Source organism: Temnothorax longispinosus, chromosome 6, assembly GCF_030848805.1.
Source record: "Temnothorax longispinosus isolate EJ_2023e chromosome 6, Tlon_JGU_v1, whole genome shotgun sequence".
NCBI classification, from domain to species: domain Eukaryota; kingdom Metazoa; phylum Arthropoda; class Insecta; order Hymenoptera; family Formicidae; genus Temnothorax; species Temnothorax longispinosus.
Genome location: NC_092363.1, coordinates 3,487,983 through 3,509,386, shown reverse-complemented (window position 1 = coordinate 3,509,386; position 21,404 = coordinate 3,487,983). Strand labels below are relative to the sequence as shown.

Below are 21,404 nucleotides of genomic sequence, written 5' to 3'. Positions count from 1 at the left end.
TCTACCACACTTTATCTCCTTCTTATAAATGAAACAGGTTATTTATTATCCAATAAAGAGACACTCCTGGCACGCGGCACCCCGCTGGGTACTTTACGGGGATGGCAACCCCTGACGTGTAAATATCGAGGTTTCTCTGCGTCCCTCTCCGGAGACCACTGTACGGCGTTCCATCTTTTACACTAGTTTTCGACAGCACATATTCCATGCGTCGCATGAGAGAATCTCGAGTTGGAAGGAAGAAAAGAAGTCCTTGGTGGCCAATTATTTTCCGATTAATTATTTTAACATTTTAATCTCACGATTCTGCCATCATCCAACAATTATGGTCCAATAATTAGTGATTAATATTTTGCTAAGCATCCATTATGCAAGTTGTTTAGTAGCGTGCTGATATAGCTTGTTGAAAAATAAAAGTACTTAATCTTTTTATGGTATTATAAAAAGCAACATTTTATATGATACTTACGTACATGTATATATATGACAATTTCATTTGTACCTTACTTATTTTACTAGTAATTTATTCCTCATTTTTTTATCCCGGACAAGTCACTTGTAATACAAGGTTTATATTAAATTTCTATTTTTTTATAAGTTTTGTACTGATCATATCTTCCGGATAGATTGCCAGAAGCGTACGTTTTTATGTGTGCGACACAAATGAAAAATTGTTGCGCAGCTAAGCCATTCGACAAAATGGCCTTCATTAAAACTTTGTACAGCTTTATGAGGCGACTAGCCCGAGGTTGTTTTGCACGGGATAGTGAGCATGTTGTGTCGAGACCGGGCAACGAAGCGAGTTGATATAGCCTATGTAGATTACGAGATATGAAAATCCGGGATTATCAAACGCTTTGCCTGCCAAGCATGAAAGACGTGACAATTTAATCACATGCACTTCAAAAAGATTTGTAAAGCAACCCGCTACGCAAAGTATGTTCTCTTCAACTTTCTTCGAGCCATGATTTTCAAGGAAACACATCCAGTGGCATATGCTCGCATTCTCGCACACACGCGAAAACTTTTAACGAAGTTTGCAAAACAGCTGATTGATTTTCTCTTAACTCGATCTCGAGTTAAGTTTATCCTCAGAAACGTGCGTCGCATCTCGAATGTCACTTCAGAGATTGACCGGAAAGAGCATGATAATAATTTCTTTCTCTCATTTTTTGACAGATAATTAAAATAGTAAAATTGATATGTAATTGGAGATACAAACAATGTAAATGGAGATGTAGATTAAAAGTTTTCTAGCTAATTTTAAAGCATTTGTTATCCATAGAAATAAAGAAAAATTCGACATATATTTTAACTGGAATAGAAAATTAAGTCAAGAGAAAATATGGAGATATTTTTACAAAATTTGAAATTTAAAAGAAAGTTATCGGGCGTGAAGAATAGTTCTCTCGCAGATTAATGACTGGGGTTCTTCGCAACCGTGTCATTCGGGACTTGCGCTTGAAGAACATGCAGATCATCTCCTTGGGAGTGATTTTTTTCGTTACGGATACTTCGCTCTTCTCACTTCCTAATTGATCCTATTAAAACGTCTTCCAAACAAGTTAGATCACGCACCGACGCTTTTCACGGGATATTCACTTTGGCTAAACGGCAACTTCCGTCAATTCTTCACGAAAGAATTCTCGTCGTATTCGACAGGACAATGCTTTTCACCGAGCCGTGCCGAGTTCTAGCAACTTCTGAATCCGTCGCGATCCTCCGAATTTTCTTGGAGGAAAGCATGCAAGTTCCCTACTACTCGGATAGACTTCCCCGTCGTTCTCCAATGCCTTGTATTCTCACTCCCCAGATACACTCTTAGTATTTTCACGGATTGTGACTTATCCTCGACGGAAGCAACGCATACCTTCTACGCAATCCTCTTTCCTGGAAGCAGAGAAGCCAAGGTACAAGGCATATCTGCATCTTAAGGCGGAAGGAATTCTGGAAAATTTGATAACTACAACCAAGATCGCGTTGTAGCTCACGACGAAAAATTTCCATCTCATCGATACTGTATCTCGATGAAGAATTTCGAGAAATAGCAAAATTATGTTTCACGCAATTTCCTATTGAATGTATCTTATCGAATTTTGTAAAGTATCATTCAAGAGCAATTACATCACCAAATTGACCAAAAATTGACATATAAAAATAGACTTTTGCCAAAAATATATATATGTATATAAAATTGACCGAATTATCTTTTTTTATCATGTTATCAGACTAGCGTTGGATTTCCTCCGTTGGATTTTTATCCGCTTTTCTCATTCCGCTGTGTAACTCTTACACGAATCCTATCTCCGTATTTTTCTTCGCCCTTAACGGTCCCTTACTGAGCTCTCAGAAGTAACCCCCTGCCGGTCCGTTATACCGCTACGAAACATCCAACCTTACATCTTGCTTGGTAGATATCTTCCTCCTCTAATATTTTCCGATACAGTTACATCTTGATGTTGAGCCAAAGTCGCGCGCAATATGTAATATATCCAATTTCTAGTTCTCTCTAGTCGATCCGATCAATTTCATTTAATGTCTCGCTATTAGAATATCTTAAAAGAGTACTTTTTGATCGTGATACATATTTATCTATATATACATATGAGAATATTTAAAAATCGAAGTTATATGTTTTAACGACAAATATTGGAAACCAATCTGACAATGAGAGCAAGAATCTGTATATTTAAACGTACTATAGTATTTTTCTGTAGAGATGTTTTTTTTAATTTTTTCCAATTTTAGATAATTGAAAGAGCTAAAAGCAGCTTGATTGAAATTTATTATAATATAAATTAACAAGATCTTTAATAATTGTAGCTATTAAACGAGAATGTTGACTAATTATCTGCCGGATAGTATTTCTAGCAAACATTTTAAAAATGCATTCGGTGACGATTCGTAGCCGGAAATACTATTCCATTAGAATGACGAACGCCATCAAAGGCTAATGGATTCGGCCAGGGGTAATTCCGATCCATTATCTCGCTTGTAGAGCCTCCGTCGCGCGGTCTGTTCAATTTATTCTTTTGTTTTCTTTCACGTTCTGTTTTTTTTAGCCAGCTCACTCTTCTCTTCTACCATTCTTCTCCCTTGATTCTCCAATTGTTCGTGATCTATGATTCATTTAAGTAATTCCACACCGCGACCGGTTTGCATGGCTGCCGTAAAATCTTCAGTAATGTTTGAAATAACGGAGTAACAATTAATATTATTATAATTGTTACTCACGATATGATGAAGTAAGTAAATTAAAGATGTAGTCAGATTTTTGCAAAAGTAAAATTATTTTCTAGAAATATAAATCGGTATTATTTACGGCCACATGATATTTTATGAGGATTAATGATATAATGTGAAAATGTATAATCGGGGATTAAATATTATAAAAGAATAACTTTGTAAATGGCATTTTCTCTAATCGATTGTGTAACTTTGTTTGTTCTAGGCTCTGGCCAGGGTACGCCAGTGCGCATAATAATCTTGGAACCCTCACGATAGATGATCAAGCGGAATATCATTTTCTAGCAGCTATTAACGCTCAACCTGGTCACGTAAATGCTCATTATAATCTCGGACGATTGTACAGGTCAGTGAATGATAAACATGTTCTCTCCGAGATGGAGTAACATAGCGGATTATCAATTACTAATATGATTAATCAATTGGTCTAGCCGTCGAAAAACTCAAACTCATCATTGAATTGCATTATCCTCAATTAATTATTAGGAACCGTTGGTCGTTTTTACGCAATAAAAATACCTCTCTATCTCCTAGTTCACCGTTATATCAACGAGTTATCGACCCAGCGCGAGCCGCGTTTCCGACAGTAAATTTAGCATGAGCTGTAATTCTGGTGGCATGGTTAAAATTAAAGTTTAATTAACGTCTTCCTACTTGATAAATTAAAATTTAATTAAGGGCTGAAATGGGACATACGCGGCCAGCCGATGCGTGCATACAACAATTTTCCGTTTATTGTGCGTAAATCGTGAAAACAAGCGATCTCATTTATTTCTCTTCCTCTTTCTGTTGAGGAATTTTATTTGAAGCCTGCACATATCCGATGAAATATTTATGCAACGACTAATTAAATAATGGATTCCCCATTAAATCATGGGTTAGCTTTTATTTACATATATTGTATATTTTTTTAAATATCTTTCTTTTTTATCTTTGGTCACATAAACAACAAAAATCATGAAAACGTAAATTGTTTTTTTTTCTATCAAGGGATTTATTTTTGTCAGAAATATTATATATAATAAAAAAAAAAGACTTTTGATAAAGAGACTTATCTTATCCTCTATAATATATAGTTCAATATTTAAGTTAATTCAATATTTTGTCATAATCATCAGCTAGTTAATACGACGGTTTTCGACGCAAATCTTATATAAACATAGCATATTAACGTAACATTTGTGTAATATAATATTATTATTACATATGAGAAATAACAATACGTTTTAGCTTAGTCCGTTTTTATTATAATTTTGATACAACGTAACGCGCGCGTATTTATGTTATGTAATTGGTTTTACATAATGTATACATTAATGTATTTGCACATTGAATGAATTACACAATAGCTCAAATATGTAGAATGTGACGCTGCATGTAGGTATACACATATGTTACGCATGAGAAATCGTGCACATACGAGGTGCGCTATAATAAGGTGACTCTCTTTGAGACAGAGTGACTGTATGTGCGCGTAGACCATGAGGCGCACGCCTTTGTTCCGTTTCCGTTTTGATTACAGAGATGTGCATTATCATCGCGAATGTATTATTCATGTTATTCATGTTATTTATAAGAAAATGCAGACAAATACATAAAAATTTATATTACTCTTGAAAATGTCCGGGAGATTTCGCTTTATTTCTTTATTTTTATTTCTCAAATATTGTTAACGTAATATTATATTGTTGCGCCAGATGTCTCACTTCCGCGCACTCGCACACTCGCGCCGCGTTCGCGCACTTCCGAACTCGCGTTAAACATGGAGAATACGTTTTTAAGAAAGAACTCGTTTATTCAGTAGCTTTACAGAATCTCCACGACACATCCGTTCGATTTCAAAGCTCGGAGACAAATTTCTTTCGCACTTGTTGATAAACAGCCGTTCGTTGCTAGGGAGCGCGCTACGCGACTTCTTCAGCCCGGATCTAGTCTCAGTTCGGGCGCAACAATATAGAACAACAGTTTCTAACTCTTTTTGTCTAGCGATCCGATACGCATATCAAAAAGAAGGAAAAAAAAATGAAAAGAATTAGAAACAAAAGAGCTAAAATACAATGTAATATAAACATATACATGTAATTATGTATTTTAAAAATATAGCTTTATTGTGCGCACGAGCACTTACTTTTGTAAAGATTTACTTTTTTATTTCAAAACCTTTGCACATTGCAAAGATTAGCAAATATAATGGCATTGCGTATAATATATAAGATAAAGTAAAAGAACTTGCTTTTGAAATATTTTGAGTTAACTTAAGATATATCCTACGTATATTTATCTAGACGGATGTGAGTTCACAGAAATGCTCTATCAACGATTAATATTTTTCCTTCCCGTCAGATTAAAACGTCGATATAGAGCGATATTGGTAAAAAGCATCGCTCAAGCTATGGGCGTAAACAGTAAAAACGGCATTGTCGATCGGCATTATTGGCGTCGCCATTCTCTGACAATTACCGAGTCTTTTGTCGGGCGTAAAGTCGATTACATGAAAGCGCACGACTATAATTCAACCGGACGCGTTCGCGAAATTGCCGTTCAATTTGTACGGGAACGCGGAACCTTGTCCGCTAGATCTTTTCAACGCTGGGCCTTTTCCAGCCTACCAACCTACTTTAAAATATCTAGCATTTTCATCGAACGATAAAGCAATCCAAGCAAGAATTAAATATCCATGATATGAGTGAAACATATTGGCCATACGGAATCGCTATTGAGTGATGATTAAATAATATTACTTGACCAATATGTATGGAATTTATAATTGACGCTAATTAGAATTCAATTGCTCGTTACTAGTTAAGAATAATAAATGATAATCTTCCAATTGTGTTACATCACTTCACTCGTTTATTATGTTCCATGTTCTGACTACCGTTCATGTGTCTAATACACTAGAAATGGCGGTGCAATCTGTTCAAAGATATCATTTATTTGGTTCTATATGTATAGGAAACAATTATAAATTCATTAAAAAAGAATCAAATTGGTTAAATATGTAATTTGTGTATTGAAAGTTGCCTATATTACAATATATACTAATTTTCGTGATGTCTATATATATAAAATATTTCACGTTTGTAAACTTTTGCTTTTAGAAGAACAAATCGAACTGAACAGTGCATCGAGATGCTAAGAAGATGCGTGTCGTTGGATCCGACATATGCGCCGGCATTTAGAGTTCTAGCGAGAATCGCTACCGGTCCTGCAACAGGCGAGCTCCTGAGGCACGTAATTCACCTTCAGCCACGAAACCCGGACGCTCTCGCTGAGTATGCTTACTGGTTGTACAAGAATGGTGAGTTGCCGCTAAATGAAATAAACTCAGAATAGCAAGTAGATCTTCAAATATCGGATAGGAGAAGCACTACTTGTCGGTGAAAATAGAACAAACTCGTCGGCGTTACCAGTTACGAAGCAGTTCGCATGATCGCGATCCTAAATTTACACTCGCGGCAAACTTGCTTCGTGTCTCTTTCAGGCAAATGGTTGCCCTCGCTCCACTACTATTTCAAAGCGATGGAGATCTTCCCGTCGCACAAACCATCGCTTATTGGTACGCTCAGGATTTTGAGGTTGCGAGGTCAGTGGTCCAGAGTACACCAGCTCATCATCAGGTGAGCATTTGCATTGTATGTGCATGTGTATGCATCGCTGAACATATAAAGTTACGGTTGCGAACTGGGAAATGGTCGAAACTTTCCCAGAAAAACCATACTCTCTAAGGTTATCATATAAGAATAGCATCACGTGCTGTTTTCGTCTAATCATTCGCGCAAAAACGAACAAACGGAAGCGTCGTATCAAACCCATTTCCCCGGATTACTTAAAATAGCATCAAATCTACATTCCGGAGAATATCGCCGCAGCTTGGATTGCACAACGTATAATGTCCGAATTCGTAATTTCCTCGGCACCAGCGCGAGATCGTGTACAAACACCGGGCTCTTCCGCGTGTTACGAATTCCGTGCATGCGGGGAAGCGTGGCCTCGTCGCGCGGAAATCCTTTCAATTTCAGATGGGCTTTGCAGCGCTGCGAATCGAGCGGCGGCGGGCTTATTCGCGCGGCAAGTACTCGGTACGTTAGCGCGCACGTCAATTCGCAATCAATGGACGAATTCAATTTTTTCCGTCGATCTCTTCGGGCTCGATCTTCGTTCCGCCCGGGTTGATTAAAAATTCCACACGATTTTCGTATTTCACGCGAAATATATCGAAGAATAAAATTAAAAAATTAAAAAAAAAATAACGAAAAAAAAGAAAAATGAAAACAGATTCGATACTGCCTCGCGAGTTGATGCGATCGTTCTGTCTCAACGGCCGAGTTTGCTATCGGCCGTTTACGTACGCGGCACATCTACGTACACACGTAGATTATACGATAACGGGCGCGCAAGCGGCTGGCCCCCGTGTTTTCGCTGCGACTGCCGTCACCCCGTCGCCCATTTTTCCACCCTCGCACTGTAATCCTCCCGCGTCCCGCTGTGTGTGCAAATAGCGCCTATAAAACACGCACGGTAAATTTGCCAGCGACGATTCGCGCTGTTTTTGTAGGTGGTGTTCTCTCTCTCTCTCTCCCTCCCTCCCTCTCTCTCTTCCTCTCTCTCTTTCCTCCCTCTCTCCTTTTCCCCCCTCTCTCTCTTCTCTCTTTCATTCTCTGTTTCGACGGGCTTGCCAACAACGAAGAGCCGCGACGGTGAGCGGCGAATCGTCGCCCGAACGTATACGAATTTTGCAGAGCCAGAGATAGGCACGTAGGCGTGGCTCGGGGGATATAGGAGCAACGGGGCGAAAGAGGTTAAATTTTGGAGAAACAACGCTTGGGAAGAGGCGCCGGCGGACAGGCGGTCGAGTAGCGCACCATTCTCTCTCTTTTCCTCTCTGTGTTGCTACCACACGCGAAATTTCAATATGCATCGTTTGACAGATGTGGCGCATCGCTCAGATTTTAAATGCAAATATAAATCTGCCCGCAGTTCGTAACAGATTGGTGGGGTAAAGTATATAGTCGTGTATAGTGACTGAAGGAAAATAGAAAGAGACTTATTAGACTATCCACTTTACTTTATACGAGATTCAGCTAATTGTTACTTTATACGAGATCTACGTAAATATGCAATAACAGCTAATTACTTTGCTACGTGTTGTATTTATATTTATGTAAATTTTGCACAATGAGTTAGATTTTTTACATATAGACTTGCCAATGTCATTAATGAAAATAACGTAATTATAATAGTTTAAAAAATAGTTTAAAAAATAATTTCAACATTAAAATAATATAATTTCAATGTAATTTCAATATAATTTCTTCATACAGGAATAGAATCATATTACATTTAATTAATATCCTTACAGTTTGCGTTATTTTAGAGAAGAACAACTTACTATATATTTCTATTTGTAAATGTATATATATATATATATATATATATATATATATATAACTATCATAAATTAATGAGTTATATTTTATCACAGCATTGATTAATTCACCATGCATTTCATGGGTATACATGTGTCTTTATTATTCCCAATAAATATATGAAATATACACTAATTGTAAGAGAAACATGAAATTCACGTTTGCTATTCGATGGTGCATTCAATCACGACCATACAAGTCTGCAATTGTACGAAAATTACAGCATTCGGAATATTCTTGTCTATCAGTAAACATGCGAGACAAAGTTTGAAAGGTATTGTTCAATTCGACGCGACACCCGCAAACGGTAGTACAGCGACCTTGTTTAATTATATTATTTCGAATTGCATTGTCGCGTCAACGGAAAACGTGCCGCGAACTTTTTATAGCGCGAGGGTGCTTCACGTTTCATTTATTTAAAGCCAAGCCGAAGCAAAGTCCCAATATTTCCGCTTTCCATTCCGTACGCGATGGTCGGATTAATTTCTCATAAATCGCCTGCGGTTTTCGTTGATTGGGTCACGGTTTCATTTGTGCCTCGCTCCGGGACACGCCGTTTCCGATCTGAAGTAATTAAGTGTCGCGATCGGCACGTAGTTCGATATCGAATATCTCGTCCACGTCCGCTTTTATGGACGTACAATATGATATTGACATTGTCGAGGAAACCACCGACTGAACGTGTGACATATTACGATACCATTTTGGGAAAGTTGCGCTCTCTCTCTCTCTCTCTCTCTCTCTCTCTCTCTCTCTCTCTCTCTCTCTCTCTTTCTCTGAAGTAGAAATAAATGATAATATATCTTTTATACTTCACACACATGTAAGTCTTGTAAATTTTTTAAATATACTTATTAGATAGGTGAACAGTTGATCACATACATACAAATACTTATACAGTAAAAGATATTTAAATGCAGATATTTTTTAGCCGTAGAATTATAAAATACTAAAAATTTTTCAGATAGCACACGCTCTTTTCATTTATATAGAACATAATATTTTGTTTCATTTTAATAAAATTATTTGCAAAAATTAAATTAATTAATTTTATGTAGTAAAACGTGCAAAATATAATAAAAGTTATATAATTTTCATACAATTTATGGTAAAAGTAAGATTGAAAAAATGCTATCTTGGTTTTTATGAAATATGCTATATTTTGTTCGATAAGTCATCGAGATGGACCATAGTTTCCTACAGAGATAAAATCTCATAGTCTGCGGACGCAATTTTCTCAGCCATTGACGAAGGTCTTTCCACTACATTGTCGTTAACAATAGAGTTATGCTTCATGGAGTGTTCGTGCTTAGGGTGAATATTATAGAAAATATGAAGAATGGATCGATTGGATGCTTATAATAGGTTTTTTTTTTGGTGCCATGTTTTTGTTCACTTGTTATGACAAAGTCTTTTTATGAAAGATATGTATTTAAATTTATATTTAAATTTATTCATATATGAATATATTTCATTATTCTTACAGCTAATAAATTTATAACGCTTTATGTTAATTTGATAATGAGATAAACATTTTATTTGCACGCAAAAATCATTTTAGCGGTAACTTGTAAATAAATGTATGAAAACGGATATATTCAACACCTTATAATTTTATATTAATCATTTATTTTATGTGAAATCAGTAGCTTTTTATAGTCAAATTAACAGCAGCAAATACAATTAAAATCATATCCGTTAATCAATAGAGAGGGATCCACAGCTATAATTGCTGAAAATATCGCCAATTATTGTCATGTTTTAGAAGCGCATATAGGTATCGCATTTTCTCCATGAGTGTGCTAAAATCGTTTGATCATCGCATGTGAAATCGCTCGGTATAAATGTTTTCTGTCCAATGCGTTTCCATTTCATTTAAAGAATTGTACAAATGTCCAATTTTCGAACTATTTGGTTAAATGACTGTAAAATGCAAAGTCACGTTCAGTGACCGTCAAAAGTATATATTCGTATGAAAATAATTTTGGAACATAATCTCATTTATTGTTTAAATTTACTTATTTGCCTATCATTAAATTATGCCGATTCAAATAATTTGAAAATCAAAGCGTGGTGTGCGCGTTGAGATAAATATTTATTGGCTCATTAATTATTATCGTGCAAAGATTATAAAAGCAAAGTTATTTTATAATTGTAACTCTTGCTAAAACAAAATGAATATTTCCCAGCGTGCAGGCGAATCGTCTAACAATAAAATAACATCTAGAACAAAGATTAACACGTGAAAGTTAATCGAATGGCTCTAGCTACAGTGGAAATTCGTCGAGCTATCTCTCCCTCGTATTCGTTTATCCTCATCAGACATATAAATTTAAAGAAAAGCTACTGTACAGGATAATGCCACAGGCACTCTGTAACGTCATCGCCCTTGCGTTAAAGTGCTCAACGAACTGATAAATTGAGAATTTACCGACGCTACTTGTATTCTCGTAGTCCGATCGATGAAACGTAACGTGTTCATTCGCGCAAATATTTCTTTCTTTTTTTTTTATTTTTTAAAGTTTTACTCATGATAAACGCGGGCAAGTGATGGTTCGTGTCGCCAACTCTGCCGGCGATCGCGAACCACAACGATGCATCGTTATGGTCGTGACGAACAGCCTATGGTCGCGATCTCATGCAACTTGTAACAACAGTTTGAATGCAAGGAAGAAATGCGCGTATGCGGCAATAATTTTGGATAAACCTTCGCCGCGCTATCGTTTGCGCGAGGCAGGATGCGATATTACACCGGGGCGCGTTCCGACTCGCGCGCGACCACTCCCGCAGCCGACACGGTCTGTATCTTTCGCTGTAAATAGCGATTTTATAATTCATGGAACGCCGTGTTTCATCCGGTCTATCGGTGAACCACCGAACGGCCGATATGACCAGTGGTAGCCGCGCGTTACCACTTCGTTACAACCACCGTCGAGTTAGAGTTTATTTCACACGAATGTCCATCCGAGATAGAGGGCTCGCGGTTGGCTTTAACAATACTCACCGCAAAACTTTAATTCTGCAAAACTTTAATCTCTAAAGCCTCTAGCAAAATTATAAGTGGTATTTGCGCAGCGGTATTCACTTTTGTTCATAGGGAGAAACATAAGGTGTTATATATATATTTCAGTATCTGTATAGTATCAAAAAAATGGATTTACCAAAATTGTACTGATTTCAATGTTTCCTAAAAAAAAGTTAACATTGATACCGTAGTTTTTTGAATTTTTTTCAATACACTTTTTTAACTAACCGTTTTTATTTTGATATTATTTAGACTGAATTGATCACATTGCTGTAACTCGATGTTGCAGTAACATGACTATCTCCCAGTAGGGGACATACGATCGATCACAAGCGATTTCAAACTGACCCGATGTGCTCGGAGACACGTGAGATTGCTAAGTCACGTTGCGATTACAGTCGGTTCAGACCAGGCGGACGTCAACGTTGTCGCTGGCGCGGGTCGATATCAGCATTGATACTGCTGGATGAGGGGTGAAGCTATTCGATATACATAGGCACGTGTTCGATTAACCGGTACGAAAACGCTGGTATTGTCAATGCTTCGAACCTGCTCTAACTGCGTCCGCGTAAATGTTACGGCCTTGATAACGATCAGAATTATTCGGGTGACTGAATGTGCAACTGGGACAATATAGCGTTCACTTTGACATCACAAGATTCATTCGCTTGCGAGAGAAAGCTATTATTGAGTTACAATTATACGATATTATGTCTATGACGCACGACGCGTTGAAACTATATTTTTCTGCATTACCATGAGTAATAATCCGTAATATTTGCAGCGCGATTGGATTTCGTCATACAAAAAATATATAGATCTCACACGGGCTTTTTCAGATAGAACCTTTAAATTGATAATATTTCGATAGCGATCCGAACGTAACAAGTTGCAGCTTGACCAATTAAGTTAATGCATGAATTATTTTTTCAGTGAGCAATCATAATAAAAAGTAAACGTCTTAAGATAAAAAAATAAAATGGAACGAAAATTATATTATATAAATATATTACCCAGAGACTACGGAGTGGAAAATGTAGTCAAATTTACGAGTCAAATATAATATGTGGTTATATACGATCGTGAATCTTTGTAACATTTTCGTCTATCAACTTTCCCTTTTTTACGCCTCGTAAATATCACGCTCGGGCGTGAATGGGAAGATCACGAACAAACTTAGAGCGCAAGTGACGCGTAAAAAAGGGTATGTCACTTACGAATTTATTTTATGGAGGGTGCGAACGTGTGTATGTTGAATAATGACACCGGCACTACATCAGTGCGAAAATGGATACTGAGGAATCTAAAATACGCAGAGCGAGAGAAAGACTTAATTTAAGGAGGAAATAAAATAAATCTTTATTCTCTCCAGCATCAATTATCGATTATTTCTATTATATATGTGTATATATATATATATATATATATATATATATATATATATATATATATACACATATATAAGAGAGGAATCTCTGAAAAGAACGTACACTGAGAAAAAAAATTGTTAATCCCAAGAAATATTTAGTTCGATACGTTCAACTAAACATTTTAGTTAGTTAACTAAATATTAGTTGTTTCAACAATTTATTTCGTTTTTTTAATCAAGAATTAATTAATTCAACTAATGTTTAGTTAACTAACTAAAATGTTTAGTTGAACGTATCGGACTAAATATTTCTTGGGATTGACAAATTTTTTTTCTCAGTGTACGCTTCTTGCCTACGAAAGTATTTCACAACTTGCTATGCAACATAATTTTACACAGGCTATGAAAGCAAACGAATATGAGTTATGTGGCATGCTAACAATGTGGAATTTTATTTTCCTCTTTGTTACAGGTGGCATTTAATGTTACGAGCGAAACGAGGAGGCTTCATCTATCGCGGGGATTTGTATATTCGTGCGTGGGAGTTACAAAGCGAGTCTCGTCAAAGGACTCATCAACATCAACGGAATCTCTGTATATCGGTTAGTAGTTTTGGCTGTACGAGGATCGCGTGTATAATGGCAAAGTTTTGTGGATTTAGGTTCGCCGTTTCTCTTGCTGCCATCGGCTGTCTTCGTGCAATAAACCATTGTCTATTTATCAAAGTGGATAACCTTAAAAGTTATTATTAGCACGATATGATGTGCGATTCTGATTCTTCCCGCGACTGTTTCTTTAGTTTCTACATTGGGAAGCTGATTAAGATTCTTTGGTCACGTCGTATCGTCATAATTCTAATTAAATGGTAGTCCCGTTTAGTCTCTTTCCCGCCGTCTTTCGTCATTCCGGTCTCATTTGAACTTACAATTAGTTTCCTCGAACACGACTTGTCCCACTCATTAAAGATTTAAGTACTTGCACATTTAGCCACACATTATCCTCTTACCATTTTGTCTGGATTAAGTCGTTTTTGTGATTATCACGTGCACACTGGCACTATTCGTAAATCTATCTTGCTAGAACATTTATAAAGCAGCTTCAGAAATAACTGAATATTTTTCTGAAGTTACGCAAAGAGAAAAATGCAGCCCTTTTTCTTCTTTGTTCAACGAACTTATATGTGTCAAAAGGTATGCAAATAGACACATACTTTTAAAATTTGATCATACATAAATCATACATCAAAACCAACTATAAATCATAGTGGCATAATAGAATTTAAATTATTTGTATGAGACATTACGCGCAAAAGTAATGTCTGTCACTCTGTCATAACTGAAAGCATGACGTGCATAGTAAGTAAAAGCCAAAGCTACATAATTCTGAAATTGCATTTAGCTCAACTAGAGACTTTCGTGTTTACACTGATATTCAGCATTATTCTCAGCGCTATTTAAAAGCGATGGTATTAATTAACTAATGCACTATATCATTACCGTATACTATTTAACTCTTTTGTAGCTACATAATAATCTTCACATGTAATAATCATTACCGCGTTAATTTCGTATGTCGCATGTGATAATGCTCGTCGAAGAGCACTTCGCATTCGTCACAATCGTAGAGCGAGTTAGCATTTAGCACGCGCAGGAGTTGCCCACCGTCCGTGTGCATACGTCGCGTAAATCACGGAGAGATAGCAAATTTCGCTGGAGCATCGGCAATTGTCTGTTGTAGGAGAACGGATGTTCGAGGCCGCGCGTGGCCAGCGTGTCGGTGCAACTCGAACAAGACAGCAACAAGTCGGAACAGCTGCAGCGGGCGCCGCGTTGTAACGTGCGCGCTTGCAGACAGCCAAGAAAAGGGAAGGCGCGCGTGACCGCGCCCACCCTGCTCGTGCAGAATTTTCTGGAGACGCTTTAGTCCGCCCCGATCGGGGATCGGGTCTACCTCCTACTCGTTCGCCAGCTGAAAACGGGCCGTGGGAGATGAAGAGAGAAGCGCGATACTCCGATCGCGTAGCAGCCTCGTCCGACGATCGTCAGCGACGAAGAGAGTCCTATTATAGTGGAATGCCTGAATATTTTTCGTATGCCGTGTTTGTGTGCTATTTGGGACCGCAAGCCCGACCTGTCACCGGATTAATCACGATAACGAGATGAAAGAAGGTACGCATATATCGTTATCGTTTATATGTGTGTCCTCGCGTTCTTCGTGGCATCCTGTTTATTCTGTCGATCGGACAGCGACGATGCGAGTCGCGATCTCTTCGAAAATAAAGTCGCTAATGAAAAAAGAAGCAAAGAAAAAAAAACAGATGCCTGTACCGTAGATAATTTTGGCTTCGAATGTGGATGAAAACGTTCTGAAATCATTCACGCCAGGACAAATGACAATGTTGCGCTATATGGTGAGAATCGAATGCTATAAGAATTAAATTCCTTGAAAATTATTTTGTCACTTTTAAATTCATCATAAGAATACTTAACGAGAGAGGACCAAGGGAGATTCGAGCGATTAACTGTGCCGCGACAAACGATTGTACAAAGTTTCTCGCGTATTGATTAAACACATAATCAGATATGACATAAAACCGTGTGCGTTCAAGCGTGTATAACTACTTATACTTTTGAAACGTGATAATTGTAATTGGTAACATAGTCACATGTAGTATGACGTGTTTCTATAAATATTTGCTGTATCTCGTGTGTGCTTTCAACGTTTTTACGATGTCCGTTTCGATGAAACGATAAAGTCTCCATTGTACGTGTAATACCAGAAATACAAAGTGTTTCAACAAACAATATATCGTAATAAAAATTGAGGATTACATTCGTGAAAAATATCTCGAGAAAGAGAGTTTTGGTGGGCAGTTTAGCAAAACTATAGTCGTCTCAAAAATACTTGATACGAATGGATATCATAATATTAAAAATAAATCGATCTTCTTGTTAAAGAGTCTATACTTATGAACATTCATAATTTTCATTACCAACGAATATATGCGCACACACATACACATATACAGACTCATTCATTGAAATATTATATAGGTACATTTTATATCTTTCTTTTTGTCATTTGTACGTCGAGGCTGGAAGCTCGAACACGAAAAATAAAATCATGGTGTCGAATTTTATCTTTTTGATGATAATGACAATAGCACAGTGCATAAGATGAGAATACGTATATACTTTTCGGATTCTTTCTCGGATCATACTTTGTGTTCCTCTCTCGTAGATACGCAATTTTACGCACGTAAATACACGGTGCCAATACTAGGGTAATGAATGTGCCACTAATTTGTGGCGTTTGGTATGGCTTTTGTATGAAAATTAAAGAAACAAATAATTTTAAAGAAATACATTCTTCGATGAGCTTGGTATGGCAATGTTCTATTGCAAGTATATCGTAAAGAAAACTTTTATGAAAGTTTTTCTTTTCAACGTTTATGAATTTATTACACAAAAGAGATTAATTAAGTAGTATTTCACACGGATTAGATATTGAAATATCAAAATTATGTTATTTTATTCACTGTAATATTAAATTGCTAACGAGTTATTTAAGTTAAATAAAATATTGCTGGGAACATTTAGAATAGAATCGATTCTTTTGCGATTAATAATTCATCATATAACTGTTTAGCGAAATAAATAAAATATAACTTGTTTATATATATATACATAATGTGTTGGATTCTAATTATTTGTATGTCCCTTTACGAATACTTGTAAAACATTGTCAAAACTTAATAGAAGACCAATGTATATACCTGTATACAGAAAAGAAATGTTACATCGAAAGTTTTGTCGATGCTTATTAAACTTCTCTACTATAAATTACTGTCATGTAATATCGTTATAATGAACGAGTAAATAAATTTTGGCCATCCGGTTACAACGGCCTGTGGTACTTTGCAGAACACTGCGGATAGTGGGAAAAATGCAACGAAACGAGAATAAGATCTAAACTATAATGGTATATGGAAATGGTAATGCATATGTATGAAGTTACATTTTCAGTTGCTATATCTTTCTGTCTACGACTCTTGTTTGCTATTCGCAGCTCGAATATCTTTATTTCAATATTTTGTTTTAACGTAATAAACATTAAATAGAATACCTATAAATTTCTTCGATTAATTAATTTATATTTAATAATATCAATTACAACATATAAACTATACTTAATATTTTTTAATTTTATGTAAATGAAAATATAAGTTCAATTATACATATATATTACCCTATATTAACAATCAATTAAATTGGAAAGAATTTAGTTAATAAACACAACAGCATAATATATAAATTATACGTTAATCGGCCAGCGTCAATCAGAGTTGCATCAATTTTGCGCAAGCATAATACTATCATTACAACTAAGAAATGAGGAATCAAGCTTTTTCCTCATAGGCACCGTACGGATGAGAAGCTATTAAAATAAGAGGTCATAGGAGAGTTGCTCATTAGCTAAGGTAAGAAATAAAATATTTGGAGGCTAATACATTTAATACAAGGTATGGAAGTGAACTGAGTATTCTATTTTTCGTACGTTTAAGCCTTAGGCATTTCTCCAATTTTAACGGAAAATAAGCATTTAGCACCACTGGATTTCATTATGAATTCAATGAGATAGCGTAGTTGCATATATAAAAATTACATTACCCGTGACAGATACGTCTATTCTGCTATATTAGTGAAGACAATTTTGTGATATTATGTAATGGTAATTAAACGAAAAAGTCCGCGACAGTTAAAAATAATTTGCAATTCATATAACTGCAGGAATTGAGGCCCGTACTTTTCATGTAAATTTTAGCGAATATAATTCAATTATTCAATATATATTACGATATATTTTGTTTTTATCGTAGCAATCGTTCTCTTATCAGGACGTTTGGCCGATCGACAAATCCAACAGCCAATTGGCGTTATCATTATACGAAACTAACGGGTGGAATGTTTTGTAAAATGATTAGCATTATCGATCCGTTTAATACGACAGACGAAAGCAAGAACGTTTAAAAAAAGAAAGATACAAAATTGGAAAACTCGCGGTATCGAAGTGTGGAAGTTCGGGTATCAGAAATTGAACGTGGGGCCGTGTATAATTAGCCGCAATTTGATTAGTCTAGGTTACTACTTGATAGACCAGTTTGTATATCTAATTATGATACGTTATTACTCATACTCATTGTGAATAATACAGCAATTATAAATTATCATAATAAAGTGTATGTTTATATACATATACCCACGTGTGTTTGATTTATGTGCTGGTATCCGACAATATTGGCGATTCCAGACTATACCTATACCTAATCAATTATCCAGTTTTCCCCCGTTTAATTATGGTCGTCCGGCCAAAATTGCGGTCTCGTCGACCAAGCTACGGCAAATTTACAGATCGCCCTTCCTCCCACGGCAAGAATAGGTCGACAAACTTTAGCCGGAACTAACATGATAGCGCGGCCATAATTTTCATTAAGTGCGTTAATGTGTATTTGTTATTGCAATCGCAATAATGTATCGCAATTACGGTTGTACGTTTACCGAAAAGATCATTTATTTAGTATCGTTAACGCGGTGTATTCGCTTAAATTGAGAGAATCATATAAAATTGCATTCATTTCTACGCCGTGTAAATATTTCAATTTAAACGAATTGCGTTCGACATGTATCATTTGAATAAATTTTTTGTTTTAGTAATAAATTTACGCACACAGACACTCTCCCCTGTACCAGCGAAACGGCCGAAATAAATAATCGTACGCGATCCTTTTCATTTTGTGGACGAATAATACATGCACGCGCATAGCCGGCACACACCTGAGCAAATCTACCAAGCCGCGCGCAGGTGGTTTTGAAGAGTCGCTGGCATTATGTTCGGCTCACAATGAGCGCGTACTAACACTTACACTCTATAGTCGGCAACGCCTGGAAATAATGGAGCCCGCCGCAATGCAGAATTTCGGTGCCCCGGTAAGTATCGTGTAATTTTAACGGTAATTGCCGGCGGTTTAAGCGCGCCACAATTGAAATAACTCTTATGCCGCCACTATCATAGAATGTCGACATAAGGATTGTGCAAGTAAAAATAAAAATTTTGAATTTTGCACCATTACATCGTTAGGCTATTTTTATCTTATCTGCGCTTTGTCATTTAACCGAAAAACGTTATTTACATAGTAACAACTTTGAACTATCAAGACGATTTTCTTACGTCGTGAAACTTTCTTACGCGACCTCGGTCTCGGGGATTTTCTAAAAAGGGTTGCATGCCGTATTTCAGTCACGTAGAACTAGTAAATTGCTTCTCGCTACGATCTTTGAACTTGTGCAAAATTCTTCTTTTATCATAACGTTCTTTCGTACCATTAAAAGCGCTAGAGAAGCAGGCACCGATTCTATGGTCAGCGACAGCCATTCCTTTTCTATAAGCTTAAGTTCACTCGATTGACTTTTACGGCTCTATATCTATGTTTCCGTAACAAGAAAGCGAAAGCATTTATAGATGCATTTGGCGTGCTCCGAGTCGTGCGGTTTGATTTACATTGTGCGCGAAAGTCGGCTATCACGTTTTGGATAGGCGGATTTGTCGATAATGGCAGATGGATCTGCATGATCCGGGAACCAACGTGGGAATACGAATCCGGACATTATCCTGGCGCATCGTGACGGTTCGCTAACATAGAACGGATGCATGTACGTCCCGCTGCATCGAGTGCAGCTACGTGATCCGTATTCGCTCAACGTTCTCGAGATACGAAGGTCACGCCTTCCTCGTGCCTAATGACCCTTAACCTTTCCCCTGGGATCTTTTAAAACGTTGACGTGTGACACCTAACGGTATGCATATGCGACCGACAGCTAACATCGTGAGATCCGACTTGCGTATTATTATGAAAGACAATAGCCGTCGGCTGAGTATAGAGGAATGGCGTTCCAATGTCGGATATTATAATCTCAATTCATCCCCCTGTATACGCGCCGACCATTAACGTCATCGATACGCCGAGATCACCGACGAACCTGATTAAATCATTTTCCATGTACGCTCGCATTATTTACGCGCGGGCTCGCGCAAAATCCTTGACCAACTATGCCGCGTCGATCTATTATCTTCGTGTAAAGCGGATTTACGTACGAATACAATCGGTCGGTTAAATTAACGACCCCCGTACCTTCCATCCCGCCGCATGCATAGCCATGATGCATCGTCGTTACGATAAAACTCTCCTGGGAGGCGTGCACGAGCGCCCGGGATAAAGCGGCGCGATATTAAATCGCGACCCGCGTCCGGGCGCTTATTTTTATCTATCCCCGTGAAATCCCCGTCCTCTATGGATCGCGACGTATTAGATTCACATAGGGACAAGTTGCCTATGTTGGAGCGAGAAGAGAAATCAGTGGCGTGAGAAAAACGTGGATGCCGACACACATGTGTACTTCGCGCCCGCGTGCTAAGTTATTTCTTTTTTTTTTTTTTTTTTTATTATCGTAACAGCTCTACGTGTATCGAATACGCACGTTATTTGTCGGCCACTATGCTCCTCGAGGATTTTTATTCGCTCGATACCGTTTTATCCCTATTGCCGTGGCGGTAAGATGGACGAGAGGGTGACCAAGCCGAACGACGGCGCTTTCCTTTCTGTCGCGATGAACGTCGCATGATAGCGTGTTGAAAAGTATACGACAGGAATTTTCAATGGCATGAGTGAATGCGAATGGACCGCGTATTCCAAAGAATGAAAAGATTCGCTCGAAACTCGAAACCGTCTTATAAATCGATATTGATGCAACGCCCGAAATATTTCTACATGTCGCCACGTGCGTAAATATATTCAATAAAATAATATGCAATTGTAATTGCGGGGTAAAATTTATTATTTTGTTACGCGGCTCCCCTAACGAAATTTACGATATGCAAATCTATTTCCGATATTAATGTCGAATGTACGCCGCCGCGCTATAAATAAAATGTTTTAGGCAGTTGTAACGGCAGTTTCGTAAACGACCGATTCATTGCTTTATTCTTCCGTTCGGATCAGCAGATTTATTTAAAAAAATCATGCGACTTCGACATATAATTTTTTGTAGAATTCCGCGTGGGAGTCAAATAATCGTTGGAACTGCAACGCGAAACTCTGATTAAATCACCAACAATATTTTCGTTATACGCGTATTCAGTTTTAGTTTGTACGCGTCGTATCAAAAAGTCGATTTGGAAAACGAAACTCTATTTTGGCGGATACGACGAGAATTCGCCTCGCTCGAGAAAAGAACGTTTTATATTCTACCTACGCGTGTATCTGTGCACCGACTGCAGG

At 37.2% G+C, this 21,404-nt stretch overlaps 1 protein-coding gene across 1 annotated transcript in view; it reads left to right on the top strand.

Annotated features, from left to right (window-relative positions):
- LOC139814245 (protein O-mannosyl-transferase TMTC1-like) overlaps positions 1 to 18,327 on the top strand; it is a 120,991-nt gene extending 102,664 nt beyond the window's left edge. The window contains exons 11-15 of the mRNA XM_071780371.1: positions 3,452 to 3,592; positions 6,348 to 6,547; positions 6,731 to 6,866; positions 13,542 to 13,671; positions 14,807 to 18,327. Of these exons, the coding sequence (XP_071636472.1) occupies positions 3,452 to 3,592; positions 6,348 to 6,547; positions 6,731 to 6,866; positions 13,542 to 13,671; positions 14,807 to 14,992 (793 nt within the window). The 3' untranslated portion in view covers positions 14,993 to 18,327. The remainder of the gene's footprint in view (positions 1 to 3,451; positions 3,593 to 6,347; positions 6,548 to 6,730; positions 6,867 to 13,541; positions 13,672 to 14,806) is intronic.
- The last annotated feature ends 3,077 nt before the right edge of the window (positions 18,328 to 21,404 follow it).